At 42.5% G+C, this 25,630-nt stretch overlaps 1 protein-coding gene and 1 long non-coding RNA gene across 3 annotated transcripts in view; one reads left to right on the top strand and one right to left on the bottom strand.

The window, feature by feature from the left end:
• Nucleotides 1-18,053, bottom strand: part of RECK (reversion inducing cysteine rich protein with kazal motifs) — a 64,387-nt gene extending 46,334 nt beyond the window's left edge. The window contains exons 1-3 of the mRNA XM_042869592.1: nucleotides 17,972-18,053; nucleotides 12,703-12,761; nucleotides 3,080-3,154 (exon numbers count right to left, since the gene is read on the bottom strand). Of these exons, the coding sequence (XP_042725526.1) occupies nucleotides 3,080-3,154; nucleotides 12,703-12,761; nucleotides 17,972-18,053 (216 nt within the window). The remainder of the gene's footprint in view (nucleotides 1-3,079; nucleotides 3,155-12,702; nucleotides 12,762-17,971) is intronic.
• Nucleotides 18,054-18,218: 165 nt separating this feature from the next.
• LOC122178573 lies at nucleotides 18,219-25,571 on the top strand. Of its 2 annotated transcripts, XR_006178383.1 has the most exons (4): nucleotides 18,219-18,459; nucleotides 19,294-19,419; nucleotides 23,945-24,043; nucleotides 25,417-25,571. It is a non-coding gene; the product is annotated as an uncharacterized LOC122178573 (long non-coding RNA). The 2 variants fall into 2 exon arrangements; XR_006178382.1 differs by lacking the exon at nucleotides 25,417-25,571 and having other exon boundaries at nucleotides 23,945-24,378.
• The last annotated feature ends 59 nt before the right edge of the window (nucleotides 25,572-25,630 follow it).

The following is a 25,630-nucleotide window of genomic DNA, read 5'->3' as shown; positions in this document are numbered from 1 at the left end:
CAACAAAACCAAACCTCACTAAAAAAAAACCCCAACAAATAATCAAAGAGGTTTTAAGATACCCCAGATACAGGCAGCTTCACGGAAAAACAGATGTATGGAAGAGAGTTGTAAAAGTTAAGCTTACTAACAGGAAAGGTTAAAATACAGATCTGCTGGGTTTCCCCACAACCAAAGGGAAAAAAAAAGATACAGATTTCTTTGTCCTCATCTCCCTCGTTACTAGTATTAGCAAGACTACTGGCTGAAATGATCATGGGGAACTTTTTACTGTAGGGCTTGTATAAGAGAACTCTCAGGTAAGATGCCGTCTTACCACAGGTAGTCAGTACAGAAAGGATTCAACCTAAGGTAAGAATTTAAGTACTCAGCACTGGTGAGGCTGCACCTCGAGTACTGTGTTCAGTTTTGGGCCCCTCACTACAAGAAAGACAGTGAGGCCCTGGAGCATGTCCAAAGAAGGGCAATGAAGATGGTGAAGTGCCTGGAGCACAGGTCTTACAGGAACAGCTGAGGGAACTGGGATTGTTTAGTCTGGAGAAGAGGAGGCTCAGGGGAAACCTTATCACTCTCTACAGAAAGGAGGTTGTAGCAAGATGGGTGTAGGCTTCTTCTCCCAGGTAACAGTGATAGAATGAGAGGCAATGGTCTTATGTTGTGCTAGGGGAGGTTCAGGTCAGATATTAGGAAAACTTCCCTGGAAGAGTGCTCAAGCATTGGAACAGGCGTCCAGGGACGTGGTGGAGTCACTGTCGCCGGAAGTTTTCAAGAAAAGACAAGATGTGGCACTGAGGGACATCATTTAGTGGGCCTGGTGTTGACAGGCTGACAGTTGGACTAGATGATCCTAGAGGTCTTTTTCAACTTTAATGATTCTGTGGTGATTTCCACTGTCAGAAGGAAGTACATTACAGTGGGTGTGCTGTATTAAAACGCTGAAGAGATAAAAGGTATGGAATTTTCCATATACTATATGTACGATGGTTAATGTCCAACAACTGAAATCTTACCTTACTTAGACAATATGATTTTATTGCATTCTAATTAAAAATGACACAAATCCATACACTCTTCAAAGGTTACGATACACACTCAAGTTTAATTTGTTCAAAGGCTTGGTGTTTCTCAGGACACCAATTTACAAATTTGTAAATTTACAAATGTCCTGGGATAACAAGGTTTAGGCAGTAGAGGAAGGATTCAATCTAAGGTAAGAACTCAAGTATTCAGCACTGCTGAGGCTGCACCTCAAATACTATGTTCAGTTCTGGGCATGTATTTTAGTGCAATCTAACTGAATTTAAACTTTTTTGAACAAGCACTGGGAAAAGCCTAATAGGTGAAATCAGAGGAAAATTCTGCAGCATTCGAAGGCAAATTAAAAGTCTTAAAGGGGCTTTAAATGACATAATGTTAAATATTCCTGAGGAGAAAAGTTCAATTCAATCACACAAGCAACCTGTACTGTCACGTCATGACTTTGTCATCACAGAAATACTGTCCAAAGATACTGTCAATCTGTATCTAATGTTCAAAAAATATCTCCTCTGTCTGTGGAGAAGACACACACACAAAGAAGAGGACACACATCAGAGAAGAGGAAAGTCAGCTCAAAAGAAAAACATTAGAGCTGCTGCTTCCTAGTTCTGCTCCTTTGGTTCAACTGATCTCCCTTATTTCATGAAAGAATAGTGGCATCTCATTTTGGTAATTAATGTATCACTTTATATCAGGCAAAGTTCTTATATCACATGAAAGAGCAGAGATAACAATGTTTGTAATCAGTATGCCAGAAAATGGACCAACTGATTACCTTTACAACCTATTTACTCTTCTGTGGAGTGTCACTAGAACACCTTCCCAACAAAGCGGAGCGGTATCTGAACACAGCAAAAACGGCACTAAGATGAACTGTCAACTACTTTATAAATAGAAGTCTTTTAAAATATTACTAGTGTGGCAACATTAATTTAAGCACACACTAGATAGCAAAGCTACCAGTTATAAAGACGGCAATCAGGAGTTTAACAAAAAACACTGCATCACTCACTTTCCTCTTTCCTAATCTCTGTGGTACTGTCTTCTAAAAATCTACTGCCTACAGATAAATCACATTCCTCCCATCGGGGCACAAATAATGACGAGAAATAGTACCAAAGCAAATGCTACGTACCACTTGGATATGTTTTCCTACCACGATTTTACTCATGCCATCAGATGTCTACAGTTTCCCAAGGTTTTAGAGCTGGGGATCCACAGAAACCAAACCTTGAGAAACATATTTTTGAGGCACAGGAAGAAGGGATCTATAAGCAAACACATTATGGGAAGAAGCCTGCAAAATGATAGACTCAGATTTACCACTCCTACTGGATGAAAACAGGATCGATACCATTTAGAACAAAAATTACAAGAAAGAAATCAAACCTTTTTAAAAACAAACAAATTGAGATATTTTAAGTTGTTCTAGAGTCTTCTCTCTTGGCAATGTCAATGCTAGCACTCACCTCTTCATCCATAATATCATTTCCTCCATAGAGATAGGGAACACACACACACATACACACACACACTTAAAATACTGCAGAACTTTTAGGAAACCGTGATCCAACAAAAGCACTTTTTCAGGTTGTCAGAAATGCCTACAGGCCATTCAGAGCAGCTATATGGATGTCCATGCCTTTGTATAACCAAGACCTGACAGCTTTGCCCCATACAAACTGGATCATGCGTTCTTGCTTGTAAATCACTGCTATTAATTTCTAAACGACAATCACACAGTGCAAATTTTCATAATATCAGATAGTTTTTCATTCCATTTCATAGCTTACATGAACACCAAGTAACACAACAGGTGAGTTTTAAAAAGGAATCCTACTCCTGAGGATCAAATCTCAATTTAAGTACCTTTTTAGCCTTCAAAACAAAGAAAACTCTTGAAAACATAAACCAGCTCAAAACTCAGAAAGAAAATTACTCTGCAAGCTAATTTGAAATTTTGCTTTTGTAAGCAAAACTTTGTTAACATAAGATTAGTGGTTTTTGTTGTTGTTTTAAATTAAAATGTAGCAAGCCTTACCATTGATTCTGGACAGTATTCAGGTGCTCGTTGCAGTAAATGTTTTAAACGGGAATCACTCTTAGAAGACAAAATCTGTAAGGAGCAAAACACACAGAAAATGTAACCACACACTGAATATCAATTGATGTCTTCCTCTTTTAGTTTCACTACCGCCCATCTTTTGAAAACTTCTGCTAACAGTCAGCATGTAAAGAATGCACATTTAAGATTTTCTTTTATATATTTATAGTCCCCCAGATACTTTTATGAAGGAGGGATTTTTACTTTTAGAATTTTCTCCTAAAACTCTTAGATCTGGAAGTTTCTACAGAATAGGCAGTGTGAAAAACATGAAGAAATTCTGCTTAACATATCATACAACTCTGTTCACTTAACTGATCTTCTTGCATGACCTCAGGCAACTAACTCCTTCCAGAAGGAAAAAAGAAAAAGCAACTGTTATGGAATAAATGTGAACAAAAGGTAAAGATACTGTCAAAATAAACAAAGGGAATGAACAGTGGAGCAAGATCAAGCATCATCTAATCAAACAGATCATCCAGAAGTTTATGGGACGTGAAAAGCTGGCTACTATCATTGCAAGGCAGCTTACTATCACTTTTGAACAATCATGGCAATTGGACAAGGTTCCTAACGACTGGAAAAAAGAAAAGGTAAACTTCATATCCATAAGAAAGGCAACAAAGATAATCTGTGGAAATACAGGCTGCTCACCACACAAAGATTGTGGAGTAAATCCTCCTGGCAGCCACATCAGGAAGCCACCTGAAGTACAAGAAAGGTGACCAGCAACAATCCCAACGCTCAGCACAGGCACACACCAACAGCAAATTAAGCCTGACTGCTTCCACACCAGAAAGACTAATTCAGTAAAGAAGTGAAAAAACAATGTGTTACTTACCCTGACATTAAAAAGGGTTTTGCATGGTCTTTTCCAGTATTTTACAGGAAATTAGTGAAATGTGGATGAGATGCAAGGACTGTGAGGTAGATGACAAACTGCCTGGACGGTCGGCCTCAAAAATTAGTTGCCAGCAGTTCAATTATCTAGGTGCTGGCCACTTAGAAGAGGTGTACAACAGCAGTTACACCAATACCACTTAATCGCTTTACAGAAATAATCCTCAGACAGTACAAAGATGGTCCTAAACTGAGAGCTGTCGTTGACATACCAGAGAGTGGAGCTGCAACACAGGTTGGTTTCAATGAGTAATGAGCTCAATCAACGAAGCAATGAGCTGAAAGGAAACTCAGAAGGTTCCAAAGCAAATACAGAATCTTACAGCTGGAACAGAAAAATCCTATGCAGGCTGGGTGCTCACTAGCTAAAGAGCTTTGCAAAGAAGGGTGTTGAGGTCCTGGTTGATGGCAAGCTGAACATGGCTTAGCAGTGCACCAATGCAGCACTGAAAGATACACCATAGTATTCCTCATTAGCAACAGCATCATCAGTAGGTCATAGACAACCACTCCCTTTCATAAAGGCACTGATGAAGCCATATCTGGACCAATGTAACACCACATCCAGTCTTCTGCCACCTCTGTACAACAAACACACTGATGAACTTCAGAGAGTTAAGCAAGAAGTCACAAAGATGCTGGAGTTTATGACATAAAAAGACAAGCTGTTTGCTGATTAGGAGGGGATAAGGTGTATGTATCTGAACTCCTGTCTTCAACTACCTGAAGCTGGATTATAGAAAAGACAGAGCCAGACTGTTCTCAAGAGTTGCACAGTGGAAGGATGAGCTGCAAAAGTAATGATTTTGCAATAAGTTAAACTTTGAAGGGATGCAAAGGAAGAAAAAAATATTCTTCACCACGAGAGCAGTTAAGCACTAGAACAGGTTCCCCAAAGAGGCTGTGGAAAGCACATCCTTGAGGGCATTCAGAACTTCACTAACAAAGTCCAGAGAAACTTGATTTAATTTTGACACTAGCACACTCTGAGCAGCAGGTCAGACAAAATGGCCACCAGCAGTATCTTACAAGTAAAAATATCTGAACAGCCAAACTTGGAAAGAAATCTTATCTTACCTTATTAGTAATTCTCAACCATGTACATTTCTGTTTTTTTCCCCCAAATTTCTTTCACACTACTTTGTACTGTTGCTTCTCCCATTTCCTATATCTCATAAATTTTTTCTTAGAAAACAAACAAAAAAAAACATGGATGTGTTAAATTGCGTTCTCAGCATATTTGAAATTGCTTTGAGTTCCCATGGTGATCATACCTTCAGTTATTATTCCTTGTAACACTCCAATCAAGTAAAACACTTCTAAATTAAAATAAGAAGCCAGCCAACAAATGAAATGGAAACATCTATTCATGTGGGAAGAAAACTGGAAGATACAGAAATAACTGACACATGGATGCATTTCAGATCTTTAGGAAGAAGAAATACATTGCAGTTCTATTCTACATTAACAGCTTGGTAACCCACATCAAGGAAACCAAGATAACCAAGATAAATGGGTCTGACCACTTGGGAAGAATATAGAAATGTTGTCAGGCAGGGATGCAACGAGGAAGGCTAAAGCCTGCCTGGAATTGAATCTGGCAAAGGATAATAAAAAAGGCTTTTTAAAGTACATTAACAGTAAAAGGAAGACTAGGGAGAATGTGGCTCCCCTACTAAGTGAGGGGGGTGCTCTGGTAACGGGGGATGCTGAGAAGGCAGAGATACTGAATGCCTTCTTTGCTTCTGTCTTCAGTGAAAAAGCTCCCCCTTGGGAATCTGAGACCCTGGAGGTCAGTGAGAGGGTCTGGGGAATGGCAGACTTCCCTTTAGTCAGGGAAGAGGCGATCTGAGAGCACCTAGGCAACACCAGTGTTCACAAATCCATGGGACCCGATGGGATGCATCCACGGGTGCTGAGGGAGCTGGCAGAAGTGACTGCTGAACTGCTCTCTGTCATCTCTGAGAGGTCTTGGAGGACAGGGGAGGTGCCTGAAGACTGGAGGATAGCCAATGTCACTCCGGTCTTGAAAAAGGGCAAGAAGGAAGATCCAGGAGATTACAGGCCAGTCAGCCTCACCTCTGTCCCTGGAAAGGTGATGGAACAGCTTGTGCTGGATGCCATCTCCAGACAACTGGAAGAAGAGGAGGTTATCAGGAGTAGTCAGCACGGGTTCACAAGGGGGAGGTCGTGCTTGACCAACCTGGTAGCCTTCTATGATGATGTCACTGGCTGGGTGGATGGGGGGAGAGCAGTGGATGTGGTCTACCTTGATTTCAGCAAGGCATTTGATACTGTTTCCCACGACATCCTTATAACAAAGCTGAGGAAGTGTGGGATAGATGAGTGGACAGTGAGGTGGGTTGAGAACTGGCTGACTGGCAGAGCACAGAGGGTCGTCGTTGGTGGTGCAGAGTCCGGTTGGAGGCCTGTAAGCAGCGGTGTTCCTCAGGGGTCCGGTCTTGTTCAACATCTTCATCGATGACCTTGATGAGGGGATAGTGGCCACCCTCAGCAAGTTTGCTGATGACACGAAGTTGGGAGGATTGGCTGACATGCCTGAAGGCCGTGCTGCCATTCAGCGAGACCTGGGTAGTAAGAAACCAGCTGAGGTTCAACAAAAGCAAGTGTAGAGTCTTGCATCTGGGGAGGAATAATTCCATGCACCAGTACAGGTTGGGGGATGAGCTGCTGGAGAGGAGCTCTGCGGAGAGGGACCTGGGTGTCCTGGTGGACGACAGGTCAGCCATGAGCCAGCAGTGTGCTCTTGTGGCCAAGAGGGCCAATGGCATCCTGGGGTGCATTAAGAAGAGCGTGGCCAGCAGGTCGAGGGAGGTGATCCTCCCCCTCTACTCTGCCCTGGTAAGGCCTCATCTGGAGCACTGCGTCCAGTTCTGGGCTCCCCAGTACAAAAAGGACAGGGATCTCTTGGAAAGAGTCCAGCGGAGGGGCACAAAGATGGTGAGGGGCCTGGAGCATCTCCCTATGGAGAAAGGCTGAGTGAACTGGGTCTGTTCAGCCTTGAGAAAAGGAGACTGAGAAGGGACCTGATCCAGGTCTATCAGTATCTAAGGTGTGGGGGGCAGAACGGCGAGGCCAGACTCTTCTCAGCAATGTGTGGAGATGGGACAAGGGGAAACGGCCAGAAACTGCAGCATAGGAAGTTCTGCACAAATGTGCGCAAGAACTTCTTTAGGTGAGGTGACGGAGCGCTGGAACAGGCTGCCCAGGGAGGCTGTGGATTCTCCTTCTCTGGAGATGTTCAAGACCTGCCTGGATGCTGACCTGTGCGACCTGCTGTAGGGAACCTGCTTTGGCAGGGGGTTGGACTCGATCTCTGGAGGTCCCTTCCAACCTCTACAATTCTGTGATAACAACAGTTGCTGGTTTCAGAAAAGACAGCAAGGAAAGAACTGCAGTAGCGTTTGGGGTCTTTCAGGGTCATAGATGAATAAAATAGTTCAGATGTGAAGGGATTTCAGAAAATAATTTACTCCCACCTTCAGCTCAGAGCAGGGTTACCTCTGATGTCAGACCATGTTGCTCAGTCAGATCTTGAAAACACACAAGGGCAAAGAATGCACAGACATTCTTCTGTCCTTACAGTGGAGAAGTTTTACTTCATAACCAGTTCTTCTTTGCTTTCAATCTATGCCTGTTCTCTCAGCCTCCCACTAGGGACTACTGTGAAGAGCCTGGCTCTACATCCTGAACCATGTTTTACAGGTATCAAAAGGCTGCTGATGTACTCCTTCCTCCCCTGCTAAAACCAGTTACCTCAGCTTCCCCACACATGGCATCTGCTCCCTGATCATCTCAGTGCACCTTTCTCCAGTTAACTCATGTCTTCCTTATAACAGCGCGGCCCAAAACTGGACACTGTATTCCAGATATGGTGTAACAAATTCTGGAAACAATCATTTCTCTAGAAATGCTGACTGTGCTCCTGTTAAAATATCCCAGGCTATCCTCTTTTCTGCCAAGGCACAGTGGCTCTCATTCAGCTTGCTGTCAGTATACTAACACCGCTGGATCCTTTCCAACAAACCTGCTCTCCAGTAAATCAACCTCCAACCTGTATTGCTGTAAGTAATTATTTCCAGGTGCAGGACTTTGCATTTGTCCTTGCTGAGCTTCATAGGCTTCTTGTTGGCCAATTCCTTCCAACAGTCCAGACTGCTCTGGATGGTAGTTTTCCCTTTGAGATCATCAACTTTTCTTGCCAGTTAGGTATCAACTGAGAACTCAACAAGAGTGAATCAACTGCCTCCTCCATGTCATTAATAAATATGATAAACAGGACAGGTCCCAGTACAGATCCCTTTGGTATTCCACTTCTTACTGCCCTGCAGATAAAGTATGACCTATTAACTTCTCTTCTCTGAACCCAATTATTCAAACAATTTTTCAGTCATCTACCTGTCCATCCATCAAAGCCATAATATGCTAAAATGGACACAAAAATATTCAGTGTTGAAACCCTTACAGTCAATGCAAATGACATCCACTTCTTTACCCTCACCCAGAAATCCAGCTTTTTTATTATCAACAGCAATGAAGTCTGTCAGGCACGACTTTACCCTTCACATGATCAGAAATGTGTTCCAGGACTCCCTCTATAATCTCTCCAGAGATTTAAGGAAAGATGGATGGTTTTCTGGTTCGGAAAGACTAGTTCAGCTTTTTTTTTTTTTTTGCTCCCGATATTTTTTTTTTTTCCTTCTTCCTGGAGTGCAGTAATGGAGGAGGAAAAGACAGGTAAACAATGTAGCCTTCTCCAGTTACTAGGGACATCTCCTGAATTCCACCTTTCAAAGATGATAGCCTGCATCTGAGAGAGCTGGATGGTGTCACTGCAAGGTTACATATGCTATCTGGACTACTACCTACAGCAGGTAGGACTTTCTGCTGCCCTGACACCTTTTGCAAGTCTCAGTTGCAGCTGAGATCTTGTCTTTTCTATTATAGCCCCGACGTGCCTCTGCAAAACTTCTTGATTCTTCCTCCATAACCTTCCTCTGCTTTAACATTCTCTATACTTCGTACTGCCTTTCTGCACTGTAGCTAATTTGACTTTTTTTTTTTTTTAATTAAGCTAGGCTCCTGAAACATCTACTTGTCTTCCTGAGGACTGAGATGGACTGCTCTTATCCTGCAAGGGGGACAGAAACCTCTGAACTGATACAGAGATGAATACAGTCAGGAAAAGCATCACTGCAAAACTTCCCATTCATAAGCTTAGGAAGAAAGGTTAGCTAAAGAAAGGCAAGCCCACATTTCTTTCTACACTATCTAGCAGACAGAATCAAATAATCACTAAAAGGAGAAAATATTGTAATGAAGCTTTTAATAGCGCTTACTAAGAATTAAAAAAAAAAATAAATAGATGTTGAGATGTTGATGTTAGTTAGTAGGAAAAAACAAAAAAAAAAAATCAAACTAACCTGTAACCTGAGTTTTCCTTCTTTAGTGGTGAGTGCAGCCATAAAGGCGATGTGGGTATAATGGGAAAAAAGCTTATGGAAAATCTGCTAAAACATTGGCAGAAGAACATGTCTGCCACTCTGGGAACAAGGCCTGTGAACTCAGAGCATCCACAAGAAACTCAGGTGACATCTTTGAAGTGCAGAACCACAGACACCCTGAATATACATACCACCAGGAAAGACAAAAACAAGCAACTGTAACAGCAGCCTATTAGCTGGAAAGGAGAGAAACAGCATCCAGAACTAGGGAAACATTCTCATAAAGTAGGGATCAGCTACTGGCTGTTCTAGCTGAAAGAAAAGATAAAATAGTCTGAGAAAAGTAAAATTTTGTCTGAGAGAAGAAAGTGGCATAATCTATTGTCTGTCTCTGAAAAAAACAGAAATTAGCAGCATCTGCTGGCTACTTCTAAGTGGTGTCACACTATGTCCTCTTAAGTCCCTGACACCAAAGACTTAAACAACTTAGTTAGCATTCAAAGAACAGACCTCCTGGCGTCACAGATTATGCTTTGTGTACCTCAGCATCAGTACCACACCTGGGCAAACAGAAAGACACCATGCAAGAATCCCTTGACTGACAAATGCAGGTGCCAGGTTTAATACGTATGAAATTCTAGGAATAAACAGGAACTTCATGGAAATTTTATGAATATTCACATTAGATGTATAAAAGGAGGATAATTTAGCTGCAGGGTGTGCATGCTTTGTGAAGAGATCCTCATGCACTGTAATAAACTAGTGCTGACTTCCTAAACTATCATTTGGCTTGGAGAATTTTCCTGGTTACTGTTTTTGCTAACATCCTTGTTAAATTCTCACTTCTGAACAAAAGTGGAACTTCTGCCTCTGAGAACGTTCTGCAGAGGAATTTTTCCTACCCAATTTCCCAGACAGGCTGTAACCTTGCTGGGGACACCTGGCTGACTCCAAACCGAGTGACACACATCATCTCCAGTGTGAAATCTCAAAGAATCACCAAATGACTGAGTTGGAAAGGACTTTGAAGATCATTTAGTTCCATCCCTCCCCATGATGAAAACTTTGATTTCAGTTGGCCCCACTTCTGGGACTGGTCTGATAAATGATTGGTTCCAGTCACATAACACAAATTACTAAAAAAATGAGCATAAAATATGCATAATTAAATGTACATAATTAAACATACATCTACTACTCTACTAGTGATAAGCTTGTAGTAGCTTGCAATATGGAAATATATTTGTAGCTGCTACTGATTGTTGCTGTTAACAGTCCTGTAATAACTTGGTATATCATAACTTTATTAATCATAAGTGTACTTGCTACTGGGGATTCGTAGCAATCTGTAACAAAATAAAGACATTTAGGAAGTAGTCTACACGTGCTTGTGTACTTCAGAATCTCGTGAGCCCACTGCTGTGATCACCATACATTCACAGGCTGCGTAACCCATTTAATCTGTGACACTCACAAGGAAGTTGAATTAGTAGTTACCAGGATTCTTTAATCATACCCAAGCCTTTCCTTCTGTAGCTGTCCTTATCCATGTGAGGTTTTTCTCAGTAGGAGCACGGGTGTCAAAGCAGATCAGCACATGAACATAAATAGTCCAAGACCAAACAAAGCTGGAAATTTCTGCAATATCCTAAGTCCCAGAAAACAAACCTGATGAGGGAGCAAGTCTAGTCAGGAGATGATTCCCTCCATCCCATACAGAAGGAAGTCCCTGTTCTGGTGGTCCTGTTATCAATCCATGAGTTAAGTACATATGGCTCCTTGACAGAGCCTGTTCTTCCTCACCCATTACAAGGCCACAGATCTATTATTTAAGTGCATATCCAAAGACAGATAAATTTCTTTCTACTGTCAGAAGGCGTGAAATTTAATATTCAATAACCAAATAATCTGGCAATCTTTCCTTCCATGAGTAGACAGATATCATCCAGATGAGGCAAAATCATAAAAAAACCAACACACAACTAGAACAAACCAACCAAGTAAACAGCACAAAAAAAACACCCCACCTGCTAATTAGAAATCGTGTAGCAGAAATGAGATGAAATTTGACAATGAAAAGTTGAAGACCTTTTATGAAGAACTAATAGGAAGAGCTAATAGGAACTTCAAGTCGGTGAAATAAAAGAAAAAATTGAACAGAGTATTCCAAATGCTATCTCAATACAGTGGCCAAATTTGGTAACTGTTTCTTACCATAAAGTTTTACCAGTTCTTCAACTCATTGTTACACTTTTGTTTATAGTAGCGTGTACAGTTTTGTTTACCTGTATTCAAAGAGAGGAAATGAAGCTGCAAGGGCTAAAAGCACGTCTGTAGGATCTTAAGACCTCTTAAGACAATAGGAAAGCTGAAAGGGGATTTGGTACTCTGTATCAAAAAGGCAGAAGAGCGATTTAAACAAAACTTTCAGTAATAAAATTGCAAGTAAAGATGACCTTAACCATAACCAGGTTCAGTGTTGATAGGTTCAAAACAGGCAATCAAAAAAAGGCGGCTGTGATGCAAGGGCACAAATTTAATATTGAATTTGTGCATTTGTTTGTGTATAGTTTATTAATACAAAAGCTCCAGGTACATACATTTACATAAATATATACACATGCACACTAAGATGTACAATGTATTCTCCAAAGCTAAAAAAACTAAACATAAGTTCTGGAAAATATTTTCCAAGTTTGGGTTCAACGCAACCAGCTCTACTATTACTGTATGAACAGAGTAAGAACATTTCTGCTGGATTCACAAATCTATACATCATAATGAATATCCCACTGTTAGTTAAGAAGCAACAACTAGGAGAAAAGAAGAACAGTACCAACACTCTGCTCTTCATTTCAAATTGTCAAGAAGACACGTGATCCAGAAATGCAGTAAAATACCCTCATCCCTCACATTTCCCAACGTGCTCATCACTTCTTGGCAAAATCCTGAATTCGAATTTTAACTCAGACTTCTGAACTTCAGTAGAACCTGATGAAGAATCCACTTTGAAAAGAAAGAGGGCTACACCTCAAACCTTTATGTTCTCATTTAGATAACAATATTACGTTTCATGATTCACAAGCAGTGCTTACATGTAGATAATTACTTACACCACTATTTTTGCTAAGTCACCGTCTAAAAGCATGATTTTAACTCTGGGAGATAAAAGAAAGTAAAGTAAAGTAAGCTTACCTGTTCACAAACATCCCGGCACATTAGATTGTCCTTTGCGTGGTAACAACAAGACAGGCCTATGGAAAAGCAAGGAAGGGAAGATGGTGTTTAAAAGACCTGAAGTACTTTACCATCTCCTCTGAAGAGAATTACTCAGCTGATGGTTGACCTATCAGAACCATCTGAGTACTGTGAGAAATTTTCCCTCCCAGAAAACAAAACAACAAAACACAAAAACCAAAAATCCAAGAAATTTTTGTTCCAAAGCTGCCACTGACTCAGTTTGCCCAGCCTCACACCGAACATTTGCTGCCAGCACAGGAGCAGCACCGTGTGCTTTATGCTTCCAGCCATGTTTCTGCTCTTCCATTTGCATGAGCCTAGCACCTGCCAAATGCCTTCAGGAGGCAACGTGATAGAAAAGCGATGCTGTATGTATAAAAGCTGTATTTGGCAATACGCAGTTACGAAAATCAGTTTGATTTTCATGGGAGCAATATGAGGGGTCTTAGGCATGAACTCTGATATGTTCACAGCTTACAACACTTCTCATCCGAAAACTTGTAGTTGTTAGAAGAAAACAGCCATCAACAAACCCAAAATTCTTCAACACTGAGAGAATGTTAAAAAAAAAAAAAAAAAAAAGAAGAATTCAGCTTGAAAATGTCAAGGAACTGGAAAAAAAACTCAATTATAACACCAATCAAAAAGCTGCCACAATCTAAAATAGCTACTACATTTTTGAACTATGTTTTAACGCTGAAATCTATAATTCATGAAGAGAAGATGAACTGCAATTTAACTCATAAGTTCTGAATGTTTTCATTAATAAATAGAAACAGTGCAGCAAAACACCTGTAATTAACGCAGAAAGCAGAAGCCCTGCTTATGATATGGGGAGATGAAAGAACATAATGATCTACAAATGCAGAAAAAGGATATAACCCCGACTGCTCAAAAATTTTTCAAATTTGAAGGCAAAAAGTGGCACACCTTGCAGGATTGTTCCCCTTGCTCTCATGGGAGACTTCAACTTCCCAGACATATAATATTATAATATTATAATATTATAATACAGCAGAAAGAGAACAATTCTGGAGGTTCCTGGAGTGTGGGAGGTAACTTCCTGACACAGCTGGTGAAGGAGCCAACAAGGGGAAGCAAGACCCTGGACTTGCTGTTTGTTAACAGAGAAGGTCTTGTGGGGGGTGTAAAGCTTGGAGGCTGTCTGGAGCGTAGTGATCATGAGATGTCAGATCTCTCAGTCCTTGTGGAATCATGGAAGGGAGTCAGCAGAGCTGGGCAGACTTCAGCCTCTGTAGGACCATGGATGAATGGCTCCCTTGGGAGGTAAGTTTTGGAGGGCATGGGAGCCTAGGAAGGCTGGGAATACTTTAAGAAGTTGTTTTAAAGGTGCAGGAACTGACCATCCCCAAGTCATGGAAGATGAGCCGATGGGCAGGGAGGCCGAACTGGCTGAACAGAGACCTTTGGCTGGAACTCAGGAACAGAAGGCAAGTTTACGATTTTTGCAAGAGGGAGCAAGCTGCTTATGAGGTTCAAAATACACAGAGAAGCAGTGCAGGGAGAAAATTAAAAAGGCCAAAGTCCAGCTAGAACTGAACTTGCTCACTAAGGTGAATGACAATAAATATTTCTATAAATACATCAAAAGTAAGAGGAGGGCTAGGGAGAATCTCCATCCATTGCTAGAACACAGTGACCAAGGATCAGGATAAGGCTGAGGTGTTTAATGCCTTCTTTGCCTCAGTCTTTAATAGAAGACTAGTTACTCCCTGGGCACACAGCCCCTTGCACTGGTAGATAGGGATGGGGCACAGAGTAGGCCCTGCATAACCCATGAGGAGATGGCTTTGGACCTGCTCAAAGCTGTACACTCACAAGTCCATGGGGCCGGATGGATTGCACCCTAGAGTGCTGAGGGAGTTGGCAGACGTGGTTGCCAAGCCACTCTCCATCACCCTTCGGCAGTCCTGGCTAACCAGGGATGTCCTGGGGACTGGAGACTGGCAAATGTGACACCCGTCTTCAAAAAGGCCAGAAAGATGATCCTGGAAGCTACAGACCTGTCAGTCTCACCTCGGTGCCAGGGGAAGTCATGGAATGGATAATCTTGGGAGACGTTATATGGATCAATTAAAAGTCAACCAGGAGATCAGGCCCAGTCAGCATGGGTTCATGAATGGTAGATCCTGTTTGACAAACCTGATTTCACTCTATGACAAGGTGACCATCTTATTGGATGAAGATAAGGCTGTCAATGTGGTTTGTCTACCTGGACTTCTGTAAAGCCTTTGACACTGTCCCCCACAGCATCCTCATGGAGAAGCTGGCTGCCCACGGTTTGGGTGGCCATGTGCTCTGCTGGGTGAAACACTGCCTAGATGGCTGGGCCCAAAGAGCTGTGGTCAATGGAATTAAATCCAGTTGGTGGCCGGTAACAAGCGGTGTCCCCCAAGGCTTGGTACTGGGGCTGCTTCTATTTAACATCTTTATTAATGATCTTGATGAGGGGATTGAGTGCATCCTCAGTAAGTTTGCAGACGACACCAAGTTGGGAGGGAGTGTTGATCTGCCAGAGGGGAAAAAAGCACTACAGAGGGACCTGGATAGACTGGATCAATGGGCCAAGGCAAACTGGATGAGTGTCAACAGGGCCAAGTGTCAGGTCCTGCATTTTGGTCACAACACCCCCAGGCAACCCTACAGGCCTGGGGAGGAGTGGCTGGAAAGCTGCCTGATGGAAAGGGACCTTGGTGTGCTGATGGACAGTGGGCTGAATACGAGCCAGCAGTGTGCCCAGGTGGCCAAGAAGGCCAATGGCATCCTGGCTTGGATCAGGAATGGTGTGGTGAGCAGCACCAGGGAAGTCATCCTGCCCCTGGACTCTGCACTGGTGAGGCCTCAGCTCAAATACTGTGTTCAGTTTTGGGCACCTCAGTACAGAAAGGACACTGAGGTGCTGGAACAGGTCCAAAGAAGGGCAACAAGGCTGGTGAAGGGCTTGGAGAATATGGCCTATGAGGAGAGACTGAAGGAACTGGGGCTGTTTAGTTTAGGGATGAGGAGGCTGAGGGGAGACCTTATTGCTCTCTTCTAATATCTGAAAGATGCTTACAGCGAGAGTGGGGTTGGTCTCTTCTCTCTTGACAGGTGACAGGATGAGGGGAAATCATTTAGATTGGCTATCAGGTCAAACTTCTTTACAGAAAGCACTGGAACAGGCTCCCCAGGGAGGTGGTTGAGTCACCATCCCTGGATGCGTTTAAAAACCATTTGGATGTGGTGCTCAGGGACGTGATTTAATGATGGGTTGTTAGAGTGAGGGTAGTATGGTTAGGCTGAGGTTGGACTTGATGATCTTCAGGGTCTTTTACAACCTGAGCAATTCTATGATTCTATGATTCCCTGCACACTGTTCCTCAGGACAATCTGACCAGCATCATCATCTCTCCCCAAGTTTCATCATTAATTAGCGTTCCACTAATTGTAATTGGTAATGCCATCAGATTGAATACGTATTAACATAACGATGGGGAAAGGATTCATAATGAAAAAATATTCACCAAATTAATAGTAAAAATAAACAACAACCCCCCCCTCCCCAATCAGATGTACTTAAAGGTATGCTTTACTGAAAACCAGAAATAGTGGTTACTCAGTCAACCTTCTCATTGTTTTGTTTCACCGTCTCAGACATTTTTCATCACATAAATTTCCCCTCAGAGTAACCCTTACACTTGAGAGACCCAAGAATTTAGAGCTTCCAGCCTATGGAGAGAATTTTTTGTTGGCTACTAAGACAACACATATGTTTAAGAGCGCATGTCACTTCATGAATATCCTAGATAACATTCAGTTATTTAATGCTCTCTGGCCTTTTATCCATCAGTTCCAAGTGGCTCACATCCCTTCTACAAGGAACTAACAGATACCCAGGCTTGCTCTTCTCAGTCACTTCTATCACTGGGTTTCAAGTCTTAGCAATTATATCAAAGGTATCTCAGGATGAAATACTAATATGCCAAATCTTACAGTCACTTAATTCCTTTTATATGATGCCGCTCTTAAGGTAATGCATTCTATTTTATTATGTTGGCTCACCATCAAGGCTGAAGCTTCCCACAAATATTGCTACGTTTTGTTGCCACACTAGGGAAAGCAACAGAGGGGCAGTCTGACAAAATGGCACCTGACACAGAAGTCTGTCTGGAGCAAAAGTGTGTCACTGAATACCTTTATGGGGAAGCAATTGCATCCACTGACATTCATCTGTGCTCGCTGAGCATTTCTGGAGACCAAGCAGTGGATGCACAATGTAAGCACAATGAGGAGGCCGGTGGAGCGTTTCAGCAGTGGTGACAGTGGGTCATCTCCACCGGTGGGGATTTTTATGACCATGGCACGCGGGCTTTTGTTCATCACCGGTGAAAATGCACAGCCAATGGTGGTGAGCCTGAAGAATTGTATTCTGCAGCCGAGAATTTGGCCTATCAAACAGGGCGACTGTGCTCTCTGTACGTTGTAGTTGCCACGGAAATAAATAGGAGGCACTACTTTCAGAGTAAAAAATAAATTCTGATCAAGTAACGGTACCGGGAATGAGGAGCAACGCACCGGGCACAGTGCTGCAGTCAGAAGGCTGGGCTGTGCACAGCATTCATCGCAAACACGGTTTCAGAGCGCTGCCTCTCTTCCGAAACGCCCCATGACTTCTCCTCCAGCCTCTTTCGCACCCAGCCGCCTCTTGTTTTAAGAAAAGCTCCAGATTTCACTTCAGAACTTACATCCGACCACGGCAAAGCCCTCGCACTCCGTGCTTCGGCTGAGGTCTGCTATCCCGTCACACCGTCAGCCTAATCACAGAGCTGCAATACACTACGCCACGTCCCAATTCGCCGGTTTTTCACTAAAAGCGGACTTTCTTCCTACAAGTGGAAATCAGAACCGCGGTTCAACCACGCCGTGCCCTCAAAAGCCTCCGATATCGAGGTTTTCTACTTCACGGCGTTACATTTTTCACCGTTCCCACTCGCGCTGCCGGCGCGACGCGCTTAATAAAAGCTCTCTGCCACCATCTACACCCGCGCCGCCTTCTTTCGTCGCGAAGAGCCGCAACGGACGGCACGACCTCAGTACAACAAACGAGCGGCCCCGGCCCCTCACCGAGGCTCCGACACCCCCGGCCTCGCCCCGCGCCATGTTGCGGAGCGGGGTCCCGCCTTCCCGCCTTCCCGCCTTCCCGCCACGCTCCCCCGTTACTCACCGGCCGCTCCCGGGGAGAGCGGCGGCGGCACCGCCGCCAGGCACAGCAGAGCCCAAGGCCACGCAGCTACGGCCGCCACCATGGCCGGTCGCGAACCCTCAGCCAGCCAAGAGAGGGCCGGACGGGCCGACGGGCGGGCTGTGACGCCGCCGGTCCCCATTGGCTGCAGTTCCCCCGCCGGGCCCCGCCCCGCCGCCTGGACGGCCGCGGACATTCCGACGAGCGGCCGGGGTTCGCGCGGTCTGTCGCGAAGCGACCTGGCGGGCTGGAGCTACTGCGGAGCGTGGGCTCGGCCCTAGCGGGAGCCAAGCACCGGCCGCAGCTCTCTGTGGGCTGCAATTCTAGCAAACAGCCGGAAGCGCCCTGCTGGTTGCTGCTGCTTTTGCTCTTCCGTCCTTCAGGCTCTTCACGAGCATCCCTCCCTGCGCTCCAGCTCCCGGCCGCGGCGGATGGAAGATAACCCGTGGAGATTCAGCCCATGGAGACAAGTAAGGAAAGACTGCAGCTGTATGTTTTTTTTTTTTTTTTTTTTTTTTTTTTTTTCCTGTGACGATCAAGCTTCATATATATGTAGAAAACATGAGAAATTAAATCGAAGTTATCCAAAGCAGATTTGAGTTACTGCTCAGTTCGTAACTGTTAACTACTTTGTCTCAGAGAATCCCGACTGTTTCAAAGTTGAGTAGGCAGACTTTGGATGGTTGTTGGCTAAGCGCCATGGCCATTCTGAGTCAGACTCAGGCAATAGCAAAACAGGAGTCTTAAAAACATGGTTTGCAAGATGCTGTTTGTTCTGCTTTTACCCTGTCCCCAGCCTGTCATCCCAATGGACTTCTTCCTCCAAAGACAATCTGAAAAACCACCAAGCTTATCATGACTCCATGATTTTTACAGCCTCGAGAATCTGTAGCAGCTGAATACTCTTTAGCTCCAGTATCAAATTCATAAAAGGTCCCAAAAAAGAAAGCAGCGAGGCAATACCGAAAAACACTGCAGTGAAATGTAAGTTTTACATCCTGGCCATCACCTATAGAGTAATTAAATCGTATTACGTCTTTATGGAGCAAAGCCAAAAGAAGTAACACTACACTTAGTTACAATTTAATTTGAAGTCAAATTAAAGTTGTTGCTCTAAATGTGAATTCATGAAAAGCAGCCAGTATAGTCTGACCATAGAAAAAATTGTCCTTTTTTTTTTCTCTTTCATTCTTTTGCTGCCAATATATAACTGTGCTTGCATGCAAGTTGAACAGCTGGGCTCTTCCCCCTAAACCCAAGGTTAACTTCTGCTACTTCTTATATACGTCCTTATAATTCACCAGGGGTCCACTAGATAGCAGCAGATCCAAAAGCAGCATCAGCCAAAAAGCCGAATTTTTTACTCTGCTTCAGTTTCACTGAAATACAAGGAGGCCTGAATGAATTTGATACGCTTTGCCCTAGTTATGGTAAGTGGTTTAATTTGTCTCAGTTCAACATGTGGGTGAATGCTGTTTGCTGTGCAGACTATTTTCCCTGAATGCTTTTTAAGTGCAAAATTATTTTGCAAATATGCAAAATGATAATTAACTATTCCACAAGCAAAAAGGCAGAAGAAAGATGCTGGTACTTCTGGTAAGCTAATGGCTCTGGGTATTCATACCAAGACACTCTACCAGGTCCAGAAGAAATAAACGAAACCGCTGAAAGTAATTCCTTCACTTCTGAGGAAGCAAACTCATCTTGGAAATTATACAAACCTTTTACAATTTGATCTTCAGTAGTAACAGCTCAAGTTCTTAAAATAAGTTATTGTTTAACCTGCTTGGTTCTAGAGACCAAGTACTTTTTCCCTTAGACTTTGTATGTTTATCTGCATGCTACTGTTTTCCAGTTAAACCATCCAAGTAGACCTTATAAAAACAGAACCCACTTCAAATCAATTCCTACCCAGGGCTCAACAGTGAGAAGTGGAATCCTGGGGTTTGAACTAATCAAATGCTGTGGTGTAAAACAGATTGTTGTCAGAAGGTAACCTGTCAGTATACTAAGTCTAGTGATAAAACAGAAAACTTTCTGCAACAATATCTTTCTTTTTGCTGTTCCTCTTAACGGTGAAGAGAAAATGAATATTTTATTCTATATGCTATATCCTTGTTTCTTAGAACATAAAAAATCCTGGTCATTCAGCTACTTTGTTTTCTGGAGTAGCTTGGTTAGTTCACTGTATTTTGTTACATGTGGTATTTAATCCAGCTTCCTTAGCTTAAAAAAAAAAGATGAAAAATTAAGAAGATTGAACTTTAGATTTTATGTTGAAGCCTTCTTCAGCACTAAGTGAAGATTCTTGGGTAGTCCTTTTGTATTACTGGTCAAAACATACATTTTTACTGTAAGATATTTGACCTGACCAGGATCAGGGTAAAGCGATTCCTGGGGAGGAATTCAGCGACACACCTTTGGCTTCATATGGACTTCCATGCCAGATGCCTTTTTGTCAGACTGCCCCTCTGGTGCCCTCCCTGGTACAGCAGTAAAATGTGAGATATTTGCAGGAAGTTTCGCCTCTACTGCCAACATCTGCCTCTGACATGGTGGGCCAACATAACAGAATAGGATGCGTTACTTCAGAACAGCCCTCATACGTCAGCTACAATACATGCTTTATATGTGGCCCAAAATAATTCCTCTTCACTCAGTGCAGCCCAGGAAGCCAAAAGGTTGAACAGTCATGGCTCAAACCATTATGAGATTCCTGTTTTGCACCTTTTAAGCCAAGCTTACAAAGTGATCAAGAGAAAAAATTGTTTTGGTTATAATGTTCTCTCTGACATCTGTGACCAACACCACTGTTACTGTGGTGCAGTCTGGAAACAGCAATGCTCAAATCTTCCAGACTGCAGTCACTGTCCAACATACAGATACGGTCTTCACATCTGCATCTTCTGATATGCTACTTTGCTTCAAATGTGCTGTGTAATTGCACTATATGTATTAATAATGATCATATTCTGAGTAACTGAATGAAATTGCAGTGGGAGACTAACACATGGACTGCAATTACCAACAGGAAGTTACAACTTGCTACAAGATAAAGCTGTCAGTTGCTTTTTTGTGAAAGCAAGGAATCAGCCTCATGATAGACTAGCAAGTCAAAGCTTGCTATTTTTTCTGGCTTCCATAAGCAACACGACTTTTGCAGCATGGAATAATCAGAAATAATTTCTCTGCTACTTTACAATAAAAACATACTTCATCACATCAGTATTTTTCAGTTTGCTTTATGTCCATTATAGTAGAGATGGCTGATGTATGAAAAGAATCATTTTCCTTCTACCTACGAAGCATGTTTTCCTTGAGTGATTGCAATTTCACTCTTTTCTTTAATGAAGATCTGTGTTTTCTCCCTGTCTTGATGTTCTAGCTGCTCAGATTACAATGATCCATGTCTTAGGGTCACTTTTTCTTTTTCTTTTTTTTTCCCAAAAGCCACGTGAAAACAAAGTAATTCTGTTTTGATTTTCTATATGAAAGAAAAATAAGAGTACTGACAATGCTTGCATTATCTTCAACATTGCCTTTGAAATAGGATACATCAGCAAATTTCTGTCTAGCACCTCTTCATGTGCACAGATGGCATGAGAACTGTTATAGTTTTGCTTCTTTCTTTCTGCCTTGATTTTTCCTCCTTGATTTCACTGTCTGGGTACAAAGCCATCAGCCTATATCACGTTGTGCTTAAGCAACACCTAATGACAGCCAGCTTTTCCACATTCTTATTCTCTCTGTGATCATCTCTGACTTCAAATACCCTCTCTTTGCTTTTAGTAGGCCTGGCATGAACAACTTTGCTTGAGGATCAGCTTCCATTAATTCTTCAAGTTTCACTAAGTTTTCTTTGTGAAAACTTGTCAAGTCAATGTCACTTCTGCCCAGGTACTGCATGTCAGGCCCACAATCACAATCACGTTGCTAGGACTTGTAGCTCATACTTCCTGAATGTCAGGATTCATCCAGGGAGACTCCTCAAAAGATCATCTAGTCCAACCCCCTGCTGGAGCAGGAACACCTAGGTTAGGTCACACAAGAATGAGTCCAGGTGGGTTTTGAATGCCTCCAGAGAAGATGACCCCACAACTTCCCTCGGCCACCTGTTCCAGTATTCAGTTACCCTCATCATGAATTTTTTTTCCTCATAATTTTTTCCTCATATTTTGGAACCTGCTGTGTTCCAGCTTGCACCCACTGCCCCTTGTCCCATCACTGGATGTCACTGAGCCTGGCTCCATCCTCCTGACACTCACCTTTACATACTTATAAACATTAACGAGGACACCCTTCATTCTCCTCCAAACTAGAGACCCAGCTCCCTCAGCCTCTCCTCATAAGGGAGCTGCTCCACACCCTTAATCGTCTTTGTGGCTCTGTGCTGGGCTCTCTCCAGCAGTTCCCTGTCCTTGAACTGACACGGTACTCCAGATATGCTCTCACCAGGGCGCAGCAGAGGGGAGGAGGACCTCTCTGGACCTACTAACCACACCCCTTCTAATACACCCCGGTGCCGTTGGCCTTCTTGGCCACAAGGGCACAGTGCTGGCTCGTGGTCATCCTGCTGTCCACAGGACCCCCAGGTCCCTTTCCCCTGTGCTGCATCCAGCAGGTCAGTCCCCAACCTGTACTGGTGCCTGGACTTGTTCTTGCCCAGATGGAAGACCGCACACATGCATCTGGTTGCATCACCTCCTCGGGGTGATGTGTTGATGCCTTGATGTCAGATTCTTAGTAAGTTATTTTTTTTAAAACCCATGCTAGCTTTGCTAGGATTTGATCTTAGATTCATTATCACTCGTCACCCTCTGTTTAGCAAACAGTCAAAGATATTTTGAATCAAGCTGCTTGAGAAAGGATGCCATTACAAATTACTGAAGACTGACATCTTTCCTACCATTCTTGCTGAACTTGTGCTTTGAGTGAGAACTGCCTGCATCCTTTCTCTAGCAGCAACAAACCACCAGTCATTAAAAGCCAACAGTATCCTTAGAAACAAACAGGTTAATACTTCAATTGAAGAAGCTCAGATCTACCAAGCAAGCTAGAATAAAATTTTTGTCCTCAATAAACATTAGATGATCTTCTTTTCCCACTGCTCTCATTCCAGTGTATTTTTTTATTTTTGAACTTACAATGAACTCCATACACATCCTTCTTTGTCCTGTCCCCTCCAGTGCTTCGTTTCCCCATTTTGCAGGCCCTGTTTGCTCTTTTCTGCCTAATCCTCTCAGCACTCCAGAACCTTCCAAGATGAGCGTGCAACCCTCTAAAGTTTCAGGTGACTATTTATTTTCCAGTGGTTTGGACCAGTCAGTATTTGGTTAACTAATACCACATTAAATAATACATAACTACATTAGCAAGCAGTGATCCAGTTATTACCCATCAACATTTTGGCTGGTCACATGCTGCATTCCAATGCATAGAAGATAATAAAATAAGGCAGAGGTGTTTATGTTGTTGTTGGCTTTTTTTGTCAAGGAAAAATTGTCCTCAACTTGGCTTGGTCATTACAAATTTTAGAAGTTATCATATTCAAATAGAAAGCGTACATTTACCTTGGGTTCTACATGTTTTTTTTACTTAGGGGATTTTTTCCACTATTCTAAGACCACATACAGAACTTTGAAGGGAGATGAGTTTACTCAATCTTCCAAAGAAGTCTGAGAAATCACAACCACCACCATTAGGTTTGTACAGTGTTTTGTGCTAAATTATTTCAAACATGGTGGTGTTCTTCTTCTTTAGAGATAGCACTAAGTCTTGTAAATAAGCCTTTATTATGTTTTGTTTCTTTTTAGTTACAAGATCTTTACACTCACTCACCATCCACAGTGACTGAAATAACAACTTGTGTTCAGCCTACCTTAAGCAAGAACACTTCCTATACTGGGCTCAATTTTTAAATGTAGGGAACTTATCTATGGTTCTTTCTTTTTTTAGGACAGTGACAAAAAAAGAGGAAGAGACACCTGATCTGCAGCATGACTAGAACTGGACATTTGGGGGGCCTCTCAGTGCATAGATCTGTAATAGAACAGTGTAAGAATTAGTGGCACACACATTCATCATCCTACCTCATCACACTAGTAGGTTTTGATTTCTAAAGCAGAAAATGCCCTCAAGTTTTCTCAAGACATTTTTTCCACCTTCAACTTCGATAGCAAACCCCAACTCTGCTGAATGACTTGTGTAAGATAGAATGCAGAACTCATGCATTCAGCAGCTCCTCTTAAATTATCTTAAAACAGCCTCACAGATGTTTCCTGATCACAGATTATCAGCTTACAGGTGTTGTTTTCTTTTTTTTTTTTAAACTATGCATAAACCAAAGCGCAGACCCAGAAAGACCATGTACGTTTTGTCAAGTCCTTGCAGCAATGTAAAAAAAAAAAAAAATATATATATATATAAATGATCATACAAGTCTGTATTTCACTCAGGATTAAAAATCATCTGCCAGAAGAACAACTGCTCGCTATCAAGTGTATTTTTATAACATGATTTCAACTTTAAGATAAGATTTAGAAGTCCATATTTGATAAAATTAAGCTTGGTAGATGGTAACACCATTATACTATTTAGAAGCCATATCTTTCCTCCACCAGCAGATTTATGAGTGGGACCTTGAATTTTACTGCATTTTAGTAGTTTGTAGTGCTAGGCCTTCCTTTGGCAGCTTACAGCATAGAGGCATGTTTTCAGCCAAATATATATATGCATTTTTAATCTCCTGTGACAGTTTTTAAAGAACACATTTTGATGTGGCTTTTGACTTTCTCTGGACACCTTACGGATTCCTATTTTGGAGAGATTTTACTGGAAGCTGTGCTGATGCCCTGGCAGCCAAGAGGGCAAAACCACAGTTTGGTGTGCATTAAATCCAACATAGCCAGCTAGTCAAATGAGGCAATTATACCACTGTTCACAGTGCAAGGGGACAGCCCAAAGCTGTGGAAGGAGAGGACTGAGAATTAGAAGTGTTTATTTTCTGCAAGCATGGTCAAACACTGGAACAGGCTTACGAGCAAGGTGTTGATGCCTCACGCCTGTCCATGTTCAAGAGCTATGAGAATAACGGCCCTAGAGAGGTCAGGCAGGTGGACATGGCCTTTGTAGGCCCTTTTCCAACTGAGCAGTTCTAATAAAAATAGGCACACATAGCACTGTAGAACTGCAAGGTATCTTAATTTTTGTTGTGGTATCAGTTAAATTCAACACACGCTGACTTTACTGGCTATTCTGCAGTGCACTGAGGTTAGCTGCTCCAGTCTTAAAATCCTCTTAAACATACATGTAAATGCTAGCTTATTTCCACGTAAACATAAAAAAGCAGCAAAATTTACAGCCAGTCACGTTGTTTTAGCTAAGACATCAGAGACACCAACACTGTATTTATCCAAAACGTATTACAGGATACAAGGAAGACTGGGCACATTATCATCATCTGTATGGCATACATGGGATGGACTGCTTCAGCATCAGCAAATCCTTTCTCATCATTTTCATGGCAGCAGAAATTTCTTCAGAGAAAAGGAATTCACAGGTACCTCACTGTAAATCCACTCTTTGCCAGTTCAGAACATACCTGTAATGTCTTCCCCTAAAAGACAATTCAAACATTTTGAG

The sequence above is a fragment of the Lagopus leucura genome, unplaced genomic scaffold (assembly GCF_019238085.1).
Source record: "Lagopus leucura isolate 7727_CA_CO unplaced genomic scaffold, USGS_WTPT01 Super-Scaffold_100002, whole genome shotgun sequence".
Taxonomy (NCBI): Eukaryota; Metazoa; Chordata; class Aves; order Galliformes; family Phasianidae; genus Lagopus; species Lagopus leucura.
Note: the sequence above shows the minus strand (reverse complement) of the source record. Positions and strands in the feature narration are given on the sequence as shown.